Source organism: Leptidea sinapis, chromosome 7 (genome assembly GCF_905404315.1).
Source record: "Leptidea sinapis chromosome 7, ilLepSina1.1, whole genome shotgun sequence".
NCBI classification, from domain to species: Eukaryota; Metazoa; Arthropoda; class Insecta; order Lepidoptera; family Pieridae; genus Leptidea; species Leptidea sinapis.
The window spans coordinates 4771483-4785757 of NC_066271.1; the positions used below are offsets into that span (position 1 = coordinate 4771483).

Consider the following 14275-nt stretch of genomic DNA (forward strand, 5'->3'; position numbering starts at 1 on the left):
TAATATCCTAGTGATGTTTGTTTTGCACACCACAAAGCGACCATGTGACGTCATCAAACCCATTAATACAATTATTTTTTAGTGCATCTTTAAGCGCTGGTGACTGTTACGAGCTGGGTAAGGCTCTATACATGGAACAATTTTACAAAGACGCCTTGAAATGGATGAATGTGGCTTTACATAAATATAAGCTGGAGCAAATACACTATGATTTTACAGAAGAGAATATTTTCGACAATATTGCATACACAAATTATTTGTTAGGTAAGCTATACTGATATATCCATACCGATATTGCAAATGTGAAAGTTACACCGTCCGTTTGTCTGTTACTCTTTCATAGCGAAAATACTCGAGTAATTATGATGAAGTTTAGTTGAAAATCGACAGACTGAAGTAAGGGGATGAACATATACTTCATGGGTCCGAAATATAAAGAGTTTCCTGAGGAACTCCATCAAAGCGAATAATTCATCTCCAATTTCGAGTTCATGTAATTTGGTTTTTTATACTCTGCAGACTGCCGAATATGTTAATAACATGAGATTTTTGCGTAAAGGTTACATTTTTATTTTTATTTTAGTGAACCCGACGTTTCAAGACCTTTCCCTATGAAAACGAGATCTGGAAAGGTCTTAATCGCGTTTTTATCCTTTAAAAGTGCTTTATTTAAATGTGTAACACTCGCGTGTAATCAACGAAAATTCTAGATGCGATTTGACTAGCCAATCCTAGAAGCGCCTAAGCATTGAAATTTCATTGTAACATGTAAGGACAAGGACTTTTTAGGAGTATAAGATTATATAAAACCGGCCCACATTCTAGCCCTGTACAAAGTGCAGGTCCGGCCACATATTGTGTATTGCTGTCATCTATGGTCTGGCGCACCCCAGTATCAGCTCGATCCATTTGACCGCGTGCAACGCAGAGCAGCTCGAATTATTGTCGGGGACCCAGTGCTCTGTGAATGGCTGGATCACTTGGCGTTGCGTAGAGACATCGCTACATTGTGTGTCCTCTACCGCATTTATCATGGGGACTGTTCCGAAGAGCTGTTTCACCTGATTCCTGCTGCCGAATTCCACGTTCGCACGACACGCCACAAGTTAGGATATCATCCGCACCATCTGAATGTGTGGCGGTCCTCCACAGTGCGGTTTTCAAGAAGCTTTCTTCCAAGTTCTACAAAGCTGTGGAATAACTTCCTTGTGCGGTGTTTCGGGGAAGATACGACATGGGTACCTTCAAAAAAAGCGCGTACACCTTCCTTAAAGGCCGGCAACGCTCCTGTGATTCCTCTGGTGTTGCAAGAGAATGTGGGCGCGGTGATTACTTAACACCAGGTGACCCGTACGCTCGTTTGTCCTCCTTTTCCATAATAAGAATAACATAATATATTGTAGGTATTTAAACTCCATTTACAGGTGACATGAAAGGTGCGTTGGAGTGGACAAAGAAACTGTTGAAAGTGAATCCCAATAACAAGCGAGCTCGTGGTAACATACCACATTACCACAGATTAATTGCTGAGCAAGAGGAAGCCTTGAAACACCACCGTCATGGGGTAATTGAATATTTTATCCAGTATATTCAATAGGACATCTGATTTACTTGAAATTTTGCACGGTTCCTGTCCAGATCGTTCTAGGCTTTTGGAAAGGAGGCTTATGCTTTTTGGAAGATAACCGGCACTTTGAATCGGAAAACACTAGCAGAAAGATTAGCGAGTTCCAGATTATGTATATTACATAGGATTGTTTAACAAATCATTGTCTTCACAAATTTAATATTAACATAAATTAAAACTTTTGGTTGGTATTTATTAATGTACGTAGGGCACACTAAAAGTTTTGCGTAACTTAAAAAAACAACATGTTATAACCAAAACAATATGTTTATTGCTTTTCAAAGTACTCTCCTTTACATTTTAAACATTTTTTCATGCGATCGAATCATTTTTTAAGACAGGAGGACCACAGATCTGAAGGCATGTTTTCTACGTGCTGATTGAATGATATCACTGCCTCTTCGGAATTGGTAAAACTGAAACCTCTCATCAAATCTTTGATTTTGAGGAAAATACAGAAATCACAGGATGCCAGGTCGGGGCTATGTGCAGGATGGGTGACGAGTTGTACTTTTTCGGAAGCTAAAATGACTTAGCTTTGTTGGCCGTGTGTGAAGAAGCGTTGTCATGATGTAGGAGAACGCGGCTTTTTGGTCGTCTTTCGCGAACTTTTTTTAACACCCTGGGTAAATGGTAGAATACCACTCGCCATTAACACTCTTTTGATCTTCAAGTGGAATTGTGCAGATAGGACAAGTAGCTGAGAAAAAAAATGCAATCATTTTTTACCAACGTTTCTCGCCTGCCTCACTTTTGTTGGCCTGTTCTCATTTTCAAACACCCATTCACAAGATTGCTGTTTTTTTTTCGGGTTGAAAACAATAAATCCACGTTTCGTATCCTGTGACAATGTCATAAACAGCATTGGAATGCCCGTTTTCGTACTTCATTAGCATTTGTGAGCACCATTCCTCGCGAGCCTGCTTCTGCTCCGCTGTCAGTTCATGAGGGATCCAACGACAAAAATTCATCGTGTAAAATTTTCTGAATTTAGCTCATACCGATCCCCAATAGTCCTCGAATTGTCTCATAGGTAGTCCGCGGGTTTTCTTCAATTAGCCGCTTAACAGTAGCTAAATTATTTTCGTTGACGACAGTTGAAAGCCGCCCTTCACCAAATTCGTCATGTAAAGAAACCCGACCTCTCTCAAATTCAGCAAACCATCGCTCCATGGTGCTCAAGTAAGGTGCTTCTCTCCCAAAAGCATTTTCAAGACGAGCGGCACAGTCTTGCAGAGAGAGAGAATTTTTAAAATCATAAAAAATCATCGCTCTAAAATCTTTTCGACTTAATTCCGTAAATGATGATGTGTCGTAAAAAAAAACAATGTACAAAAGATTTCCCGCCAATAGTTTTTTTATTACTAAAAAAGTTGCAACGTTTCAATAAATATAACATTCGAAATTCAAATAGTTCCGATTAGCTGGAAATGCAAAACTTTTAGTTCGCCCCATATAGCTCGATTTAAATAAAAAAATATTTTCTAGTGATAATGAAACAAATGAAACTCAAAGCAAAAAAACCCGAATAAAGTAACTCTCAGGCCTAAGTACTAAACGGAAGTTAGTGTGCACATATTGTGTGTGTGTGTCACAGTACATGATCTTTATAATTATTTATTTAATTTTATCCTTCGAAAGTTTAAACTTAAGCTATTAAAGTTAAAAACCGAGTTACTAAGCCTGTTACAAATTTGATGGTAATTAGCCATTATAACATCATTTTGAAGCGAAGCCGAATAAACACCAAACCATTTAAACTAAACACAATTTGTGCACTTATATTTTATAATCACTACCACAATACTTTTTCAGGACACAGAACAAGAATCAATTGAGGAAATTGATGAAATGAAAGAGAAATCGTTATTTGCTTATGACTTCGACTGGAATACATACGAGAAACTTTGTCGAGGTGAAATTAAGTTGCTTCCAGATATGGCTAAGAAGTACGTGATACTATTGTTCTAGCAGATAGTTAGCGATGTATGTATCATATTATTTATTATATTATGTATATAATAGTACACCTCATCATCATCAAGACATCCACTACTAGACAAAGATCTCCACCAAGACCGGCCCTGCTGCCTTCATTCAACGTATTCCGGCGATCTTGACCAGATCTTCGGTCCATCTTGTGGGGGGCCTACCAAGACTGAGTCTTCCGGTACGTGGTCGCCATTCGACGACTTCTCTACCCCACCAGCTATCTGTCCGTCGAACTCTGTGCCCTGCCCACTGCCACTTCAGTTTCTCAATCATTTGGGCTATGTCAGTGGCTTTAGTTGTCGTACGGATCTTCTCATTCGATCTCGTAGGGAAACTCCGAGCATAGCCCTCTCCATTGCTCTCTGACCGACCATGAGCACCTTATTTATTTTAGTATAAAAAATTGATACATCTGATGTGGCGCTGACGTGGTTTCATTTTTGCATTTCCGTTCACCTGCTATCCCATAAACCCGATCGGTGTCCTCCCGCCGCGGCCCCACTCTCGCCTTTCACCTCGTCACGTCGCGCGTGCAACATAAGCACATCTCACCCATAACTATGTATATACTTACAAACCTACCTTAGGTAACACTGACGCAAACGAAAAATAACAATAATTGTTACTGCATTAAATTGTCGTATTAATTTTATTAACTTTTTGGTTATATAATGTATTACTAAGAACTATAAAAATAAGTTGATTATGAAATTGTAAAACAATACGAAATAATTTTTTTACTTCTCAGTTCATGTTATACTGTTTTGGAATAGTTATTTTGGTGTCGGCTGTTTTTTTTTGTGAATCTAAAGTACACTAACTAATTTGAATATGTTTAGGCCTAGTCGTGTTGCTCATATAAGACTGAATCGTTTAAATTAAACAAAGTAAATCAGGATGGAAAGTCTTTCTGAACAGAGCAAATTACCTCGTGGACAGTCTCAAAAGAGACTTGCACATAGCGAACGAACGTGAGCGCATTGTAATTTGGTTACAGACAGTTATAAATTCTGTCACAGATCGCACCCTTACTGTAAGCCGTTAAAGATTGATCATCATATTTGACTACGACAATTACTTGACGATAACGGCGTTCCGGTAGATGACTCAAATATCGGGATTGGATATTAAAGATTCGGCCGAGTATCTTTAATTTGCTCCTAACAATTGAAGATTTCCGTTACTTTGTCATGGATTCCATAATCAGAACCTAACTAAACTCAAAAACGAACTACCCTTGAAGTATATTCTTTCCAATAAAACAAGAATAATTGAAGTCTATTTGTCGCGTACTCGCGATTCACGGATGCCACTGTCAGAACTGGACATGAGACCGCAAGGGAAGCACCAGCTTTCAAATAAAAAAAGAATCATCAAAATCGGTTCACTCAGACGAAATTTTTGAGGTCACAAACATAAAAAAGAACTCCTCCTTTTATGAAGTAGTTTACAATGTGGACAACTTCTTGGTATTGATATATCAGTTTCGTTACAACTTTATTTATTTTAGTTTCATAATTAGATACAATAACGAGCACCCTCATAGATGTTGGTTTACTAACCAATTATATTATGTAAAGTATAAATGTTATGTTTCATTTCAGGCTAACGTGCCAATACTTGACAGGAGAACACCCGTTCTTAAGGTACGCAGCCATCAAGATGGAATATCTGTACAGAGACCCGGACATTGTCATGTATTACGACGTGTTGAGTGACAATGAAATTGATATTATTAAACAACTAGCTACCCCTAATGTGAGTATTTTGGACTATTATAAGAACAACTTTAATTATTGTAGGATGGTATTACTAATTATGTCAGTCAGTCAATTATATCAGTAATCACTATCTACCATCATGTTCCCGAAGCATCTTTACACATCATGAATGAATTATGAATTCATGTTGAATCTGATGTATCCCAAATACGATATTTTATGCTTATACTTTTTTAAAGGTTGATTTAACAAGAAAACTTGGTGAATGAGACCATGCTGCCGAAATTCGAATCGATTAGCAACTTTATTATTGAATTCCCCACAAGAGAGGACTGGTTAAACAACTGAATTACTTGGAAAACAGGGAGCCTAAAATGGTACCGATGGATCCAAACATCATATACGTTGGTATCTTCAGAGAGTGCCCCAAATTTGGCAAAGCTTTCAACTTGGGATCTTGTCTCCGTTTTCCAGTTGGAGGTATACGCCATAATAGAATGTGCGGAAACGATCCTGAATAACGGCTACGTATGTGAGTGTATTTATATGCTCACAGGTAGTCAAGTGGCTCTGTCCGCTATAGACTCAAACAGAACAATCTCAAAGCTTGTAGGCAAGTGCAGGACTATACTGAATACTTTTGGAGACATAAACAGAGTTACAACTTCGATGAAGGCAATGAATGCGCTGATGAACGTGCAAGAGTTGGTGCTAAAAGCACTCAAATTGGGTCTGAACCCTTTTGTGGTGTCCCATGGAGACTTGTTAAATCAACCCTAGATACAACATTTTCACAATAGTGTAATAAACTCTGGAGCAACACTCCGGGTTTAACCCATTACAAAACCCTAATTCAAGCCTTCAATAAGAAGGCTGCGCTGGAGGAACTAGGGCTAAGTAGGGAAAACTTACGCATTCTAACCAGGACACGGATAACGGGGTAGTGTAAATTAAAAAAGCACCTCTCAATCTTTGGCCTCAGAGATTGCAGAGCGTGTAGATTCTGTAATAGTGCAGATGAAACATCGCTACACATTCTCTATGAATGTGGTTTTAATGCGTAAACGTAGCATCTCTTTGGGAAGCCCAATCCCTCAAACACTTGAGCTCAGATATAATAAGATTCCTGAAAATAATCAATCTAATCAGTAAGCTTTAGTTAACAGCGGCTATCAATAGATCACATTGGTTGCAGTGAAACAGGGCTGCACTGAACAGTTCCAAAGCAATTTTACAAACCACTTACCACAAAACGATGAAGGGCCAAATTGAGTGCTTTAAGCACCAATTCATGCAAGTTCGCCAGTGTATTTATTGCTTTCGTCCTGGAACTCATCGAAGTGTAACTCTGTTTATTTCTTCCAAAGTATTCAGTATAATCCGGCAGTTGTCTACAAGTCTTCAGACCGTCCTGTTTGAAAGAATACCGGACGGAGCCGCCTGACTATCTGTGTAAATGTAATACACTTACCAACGCACTCTCTATTCTGATAAATATACTTCCAACTGGAAGATAGAGACAAGGTTTCCCAAATTGACAGGTCTGCCAAAACTGGATCAATCTCAATAGATCCCACAGACGCGTCAGACCCTGACTTGAATCTATTGGTATAATATTTTAGGCTCCCGATTTTTCCAAGTAATTTGGCAACTTGGCGTCACTCACCATGTCCAAAACAGGAATTTGTTGATACAAGTGTGGAGGCGAGAGGATGAAAGACACATTTATAGCTGCTGCTTTCAACCTGGACGTCATGGCTCCTGTGGTTATAGCGCAATCTTTTTGGAAATTTTCCTGCTTAATGACCAGACCACATGATCACATAAATGGACTTTTTTTAGAGTTTTACAATATTAATACATATTGTCAATTATTTTAACCGTTCGAACCCGTTTGTGAAAGTGGATTTAATTTCTGTGAATTTAATTAAATTTACCACCAAAGTAATGTTAGTGAGAATCATGTTTTTGCATTATTAGCTAGAATTCAAAATACTTGTGCACATTAAGTAAAATCAACAAATTATTTTGATTTTTTTCTTCTTTTAGTTCCATCGAGCGGTGGTGCTGGACATAGAAAACTCGGAATCAAAAGCGGTCTACTATCGCATCAGTAAATCTGCGTGGCTACATGATGATGAGTCGCCTACTATAGCGCGCGTCTCTCGCAGGGTCTCGCACTTCACGAATCTTGACATGTCGTCTGCGGAGGAGTTGCAGGTCGTCAACTACGGCATCGGTGGCCACTATACACCGCACTATGACTACTACAGGGTATTTATAACATCTCTCTTACTACTCCAAGTTACTATAACAGATAACGCGAGAGTTGAATGCAGAGTTCAGAATTGCGATTGTGCTGTGACCTAATTATTATAATTGATGAACATAATCATAAGTGTGTTGATAAATTTAAATAATGCTTTAAGTTTACCATTTTCAAAATTTTTGATCCGCCTTTCTTCAACACACATGTCTTTACATTTTCGCCATTTCTTGTGCTTGGCGATGGATTTCTTTTGAAATGGAACCTGAGGACTCGGATCAATCATTATTTAAAAAAAACGGGATCGCAACTTCAGTATTAACGCGATAACACGGTAAGCGTACGATAACTGACAAGAACGGCACAAAACTACACTGCAGGCGCGCGAGGCGAGGCATGTGGATAGCAGGGGGAGATGCTCCGGCTCTTTACCTCAGACTCTGACTGCATTCAACTCGCGCGATATCTGTACTCACAAATACATAACTAATACTACGGAATCAGTAGAAGCATTAAAGCTATAGGAAAATTAGCTCAACATCAAGTTGCTGAGTGTAATTAATACTATTCACTTGAAATTTCTGTCATTGTATCCAGGCTGAAACCGAATATCATAAGTTTCATGCAAGTAAATCTAATTTAAGACAATACTAATTTCTAAATTGAGAGTCAAGACAATTCTGGCGTGATTCAATGCAACTGAAGTCAAACAATACACGCCAACTATTGTAAGCCCTTAACGTGTTTATATAAAAGAACCAATGTCACATTACTTTTGAAAATAAATTTGAATATTAATTTTATGATCCAAGCAAATGTTTTCTTATTAAGTACACTAGAAAAAAAACCGCTTGTTACAGTGTATGAGCTCGATGGCGCACCATTAAAAGAAGTGCAGGAAATTCGTGACTTGGGGGTAACTATTGATAGCAAACTAACGTTTATTGCACAAGTTAATAAAGTAGTTACCACATCCGCACGAATGTTAGGATTTCTAAAGCGAAACTCGAATTGTTTCGGCTCCAAAACGAAAACAATTCTATATAACGCTCTAGTGCGCAGTCATATCGAATATGGTAGTATTATATGGAATATACGATCCATTCGCAACGCATCGAGAGTATCCAAAGAGCATTCACACGACACCTTGCATACATTAGTACTGGATTCTCTCATAGACACCCGTACCATCAGCGCCTCAGGAAATTTAATATGATTTCATTGCTCGATCGGAGATCTCTTGCCGGAGTAATATTTTTGTACAAACTCTTAAACGATCAAATACAATGTAGTAACCTCTTGCAGAATATTAACCTTGCTGTCCCATATTTATTCCCAAGGTTCAAAATCAAGAGAATCTTCCAAGTTCCTTCTGTAAAAACCAACCTGGGAGTTCAGGCGCCTCTCGCTCGAATTCTTCGCGAGTACAATAAGTTAAACGATACCAATTCAGAACTTCTTATATTCGGTGGTGGGCTGGTCAGGTTTAAAGAAAGTGTTGTTAAACACTTAGCTGGTACTCAATCTGCATTTTTCAAATAAGTAGTTTTTCTTTTTTTTTCGTCTTCATTCTTTTCATTATTTTAATAAGTTAAAGTTATAATTTGTACTTTCATTTCTTATTTTTTTGTTTTTAGTATAGCTTAGATAGTATTAGTTCTATTTTTCAGAAGTAATTAGGGAGTATTTTTTGTAATTTTTATGTTCACCATAATTGTCGTATACTTTAGAACTACTAATTGTAACATTAGATTAAGAAAATTGTATTGTATATGATGTGGTGTGCTTTAATGAATAAATAAATAAATAGTTTCTACATCAAAAGTCAGTAAAGCTAAATTACATTATATTTATATTACAGCCCAATGAAGAGTCTTTCAAAGACAAGGCTGGTGACAGAATTGCTACAGTCTTATTTTATGTAAGTTTAATTTTCTAAAAGTAGTAATATAGAACTTCCCCCTCGTAAAAATGTTAAAATATGATTTTGTTGGCACATAATGCTAATACAAGCCAACCAATATTTGTTTTACAACTAATGCAAAAACAAAAAGCCAGTAGTTTGGCAAATCTGACGTGTCACCTTCATTTGGGATCTGGCAAAAGCAACATCAGCTGTTAGTGTTAAATGATTACCGCCACCCACATTCTTGAGCAAAATTAGAGATATCACAGGAGCGTTCCCGAGTATGTCGTATCGTCCTGGAAACACCGCACAAGGAAGCTTGGTCGTCGGAAGAAAGTCGCCACACATCCAGATAGTAAGGATGATATCCTAATATATGAGATATCGTGCGAAGGTGAAATTTGGCGGCAGGAATCAGGTCAAACAGCTCTTCGAAACATTCCCCTTGCTAAATGCGCTAGAAGGCACTTGTTCCCGACTTCCCGAGACAGACATGCATGGCCCATGTATACGGCATCACCAGTACTGTCGTCTACACAGAAATGTATGTTAGAGGCGTTCAACATATCGTTCATATGCAGATGAACTCCAGCGTTTACAGGCTTCGGGTTCGTACTAACCGTCGACAACGAACTGTATGCTGCGCCCAGTGAGGAAGCTGGTGGATCACTTGTAAAAAATATGCAAATTAACTGGCAGTCCATCTCCCAACTTTCGATAATGGACCTCAAGTGGCTATCCGTATTGGTAACTCAAGCAATTGGGACAGACCATACGCCAATAAAAATTCTGCTCAGATCACCCTGTGTAGTCTGTGGTGCGTGAATATAATTCAGCGGAGGGGATCAAAAAACAGACATTAAAACATTTTCTTAGTTTGTTTGTAACTGTTAAACAGCTGTTATTTTGCTTCAACAAACAACACAACAAACAACACTTAATTTTATTCATAGATATATTTAAAAAAAATAAATAAAAAATAACTTTTGCATATTTGTAATATATTATTAACTAAACAGATGTCTGACGTGGCACAAGGCGGCGCGACGGTGTTCGTAGATATTGGTGTGAGCGTGTTCCCAGTCAAAGGTGCTGCCTTGGTCTGGATGAACCTTCACCGCTCCGGGGAAGGAGACTTAGCAACGCGTCATGCTGCCTGCCCCGTACTCCTTGGCTCTAAATGGGGTAAGACCTTAAGTTTACTTTTAACTCAAATTAAAATATTATTATTGTTTCAGCCATCTGGAATCTAGTCATCAATGGAGATGGTTCGTCTGGCGGTAGATGATGCAAATGCCCCTTTTTCAAATTCCGCACCTGAAGGGTAATCACACCGAACGGGAACTTTACTTTCAAGAATCCGCTATCATGATCTGTAAAATTTTGCCTGTGTGTATGAAAAATTAAACCCAGTTCCAAATGGCTGCCGTACAAATCTAAATAAAATAATTTAATTCACAGGGGGATTAGCAAACTAGGTCTGTATGTGCAGTTCGCACTTCACGATCTTTTCCTTTGTGAACAGCAGTTTATTATCCCTTTGGAATCCATTCCCCGTTCCTGTTCTTTTCTAGCTAAATAACCTAACTGTTCATACTAGCCACTAGCATACTTACCAGCTCGATTTGTTGTATCCGTTGAGAGCAGCTGCTAGGCATAGGTAATATATATCTATATCTTGTTATGTTCACTGATTCAGTTTCAATGGGGCAAATCGATCATGAGGTTGACGTATAATATGCACTACGTTGCATAATACGTTATTCCAAGTGGGGTTTAAAAAATTGCTGCTTATGGACTGTTATGCTACCGTTCCGATGGGACAGACAATCATGAAGCTCTTGCGCATTTCTGCGCGGTACCACATATTTTGCTATCTCAATTATACATTTTCGATGGGGCAACTCGATCATGAGTAATGGGGTGGGTCCATTTCCGTTCGTTTCGAAATAAGAAAAATGTGAAGCACACTGATACTAACAAATGTGTTTTTTTTTATATTTTAGCATGCAACAAATGGATCCATGAAATTGGTCAAGAATTCCTGAGACCATGTGATCTTGAGTATCAATCAAAAGAAATGCACTTAAAATTACCAAAAAATGTTGCTACCTCGATAAGTTAATAAATTTTAATTAGACTGTTGTTTGTATATGAATAAATTATTAGGAGTGTGAATTTGGAGAAGAATCAGATCAGATAAACAATTCGAACAACTGTTTATCTGATCTGATTAATAAAAAAAAAATATTATTTTATTGTATTATATAATATATTTTTATGTTGATCAATATATTATATTGATGGTTATGTTATAAAGTGGGTAAGTAGATAGCGCTGCGTTTACAGTTTACATTTTGATGTGTTTTGGCATATTATTATATTATTTACTTGCGCCGAAGCTTAGTGCTGTTAAAATATTTCACTTTTGATATACTATTAGTCAAACTCAGCAATTGGTGCTGTGATCGAATTCGATAATTTCCTTCTATTTGGAATTTTTTCAATAACTCGCATTGTGGGTCGTTATTACATAAAAATTTTTATGTATTTTCTCGAATTGCGAACTTATAATTTAGATTAGTAGTAAAAAAATAACATACCTAAATCATCCACAATCTAAGAGACAATACGAGTTATATATATATATATATTTATATATATATATATATATATATATATATATATATATATATATATATATATGCTCTAATTTTAATATAATTACAACAATATGAAGGATCACACACTTTAAAATAAAACAATACCTATATGTATAAAAGAAAGAATGTTATATAAGTTCAGAAGTTGTTATTAAATAGTATTTATTAATGGCTTCTTGGACCACCATAAACAATGTACATCTATATTATACGTAAAATGACAGAACTGTCACTTGAGTGCAAAAAAACTACAAACCGATTTTAATGATTTAATTTTCTGTAAAATCTTTTATTTTACAATATAAAAAAGGGCTGTGTAAGACTAGACTAAATAAACTATGTCATGTTTTATTGGAAAAGTAAGTATGCAATAAATATACTTTTAGCAAGCTTGAGAAATAGGCACGCCCGGTACATCCTCTATAGTCCGACAACTACGTGTGCGACCGTCACACGGGGTGAGAGATGTTGGACGGGGTACTAAAGATTTCAGGGGGGAGCGGATAGTGTTGCGGGGAAAGACAACGCGTGAGACTGTAAGTAAGACTGTAGTGTGCACGTCAGATTTTTTTGTCTACTTCTGTTGATCCTTCAGGACAAAAAACTTAGTTTCCAGGATCATTGTTCATGACTTGAAATGAATTTAGTTATTATGATAGTAGCCTTAGCTTTAACTTATTGCTACTTTCTTATAATTACACCCAGACCTTCAATTCGTTCTTCATCGGTGTACGCTTTCACTAAAGTTGCTCATGTCATTCGTCCTGGAAGCATGATGGAAGATTATTTACACCATGTCTGATTGTATGTACAAGACAGTATGTTAATAACAACTCTTTTTATGAACGTCATACATCCAAGTGATGAGGATGATAATTATGGTATTGGTATTTGATTTAGCTAAAGACATAGTTCAGTGAATTTTCAGCATAGTGAGAGCTTACATAAAGAAGAAGTGCTGAAAGCTAAAACGTATAACATTATAACACGTATTACTAAAAAATACTACATTCATATATTTTTAACAATACCAAAAACAATACAGAATGTCACGCAAATGGTAGATGATTAAATTTTGAGAACTGTAATTAAAAAGGTCATATTTCCTTGCTAATAATGTATTAAAATAAAGTTTACAACACGCCATATTTACTTCGTCCGATCTTCAACTGGTCACCTAAGCAGAAAACAAAACAGGCGCCATTGCAATTAAATTCATTAATTTAACACTCAGATATTTTTACGTTGCGCTGATACACATAATATTAAGTCGTCAGGCGATAGTTATATGACTCCGGAACTTATTTTAAGGCCATAGATAAGAGTAATTATATACACACACGCTTTGGGGATTATTTATTATTTTCTACCGAGAGAATCAAAATATAAATACATTTCCTAACCTATGTTAGGAAGATTTCTATAAATCTAAAATATGGCATTTTATAAAAAGGTTAGGTGACCAAATTGCATTCAACGGTCACACTAAAATAATGTAACAAAGTGATAGATCATCATCAGTCCACTGCTGGACTAAGGCCTACCTCAAAGATCTCCATGTTGAACGGTTATGCGCTACCCTAGTGATAGTAGATGGCATATTCTTAAATCATTTTAACGAATCGACTTAACAATACTTAAAATAAATTAACTCGTTATGCTGTGAACAGATTACACTCTTAATTTTTTTTTGATACAATATCATTTATTTTTATTTTTTTTTAATACAAAAGATAATTTCCCGATTCCCAAAAATAGAGCACAAACATTACTATGTAAGTATATAATGTATAGATATACAAAATTCGTATGAAGGAAGAGGTCACAAAGACGTAAAATATGTATTAATTTACGTATTTTAAATGTAGTATATTGTATATATAAAAATAATAATATATTACTTAAAAATTATAATTCATTAAAAAAAATTATTAAATGTTGCCTGTATCACTTCCTGCTAGCGTAAAATTTAAAAAAAAAATACAGTTTTACAGGTAAAAGAAATTCTACAGTATTTAATAAATGTTCCAATAAATCTTCCTTTTATATGCTTTGTCCAACGATGAATGTGGAGCAATGTAAGACAACAAAAACGTTACA

The 14275-nt window shown here is 36.6% G+C and overlaps 1 protein-coding gene across 7 annotated transcripts in view; it reads left to right on the top strand.

Moving 5' to 3' along the window:
• Window positions 1–11657, top strand: part of LOC126965388 (prolyl 4-hydroxylase subunit alpha-1-like) — a 213086-nt gene extending 201429 nt beyond the window's left edge. For 6 of the 7 annotated variants that reach the window (XM_050808978.1, XM_050808979.1, XM_050808974.1 and 3 more), the window contains exons 5-12: window positions 83–264; window positions 1425–1564; window positions 3443–3576; window positions 5224–5377; window positions 7390–7614; window positions 9468–9527; window positions 10532–10697; window positions 11519–11657. In XM_050808978.1, the coding sequence (XP_050664935.1) occupies window positions 83–264; window positions 1425–1564; window positions 3443–3576; window positions 5224–5377; window positions 7390–7614; window positions 9468–9527; window positions 10532–10697; window positions 11519–11637 (1180 nt within the window). In that variant the 3' untranslated portion in view covers window positions 11638–11657. The remainder of the gene's footprint in view (window positions 1–82; window positions 265–1424; window positions 1565–3442; window positions 3577–5223; window positions 5378–7389; window positions 7615–9467; window positions 9528–10531; window positions 10698–11518) is intronic. The other variant, XM_050808982.1, reaches the window with a different exon arrangement.
• Window positions 11658–14275: the final 2618 nt, after the last annotated feature.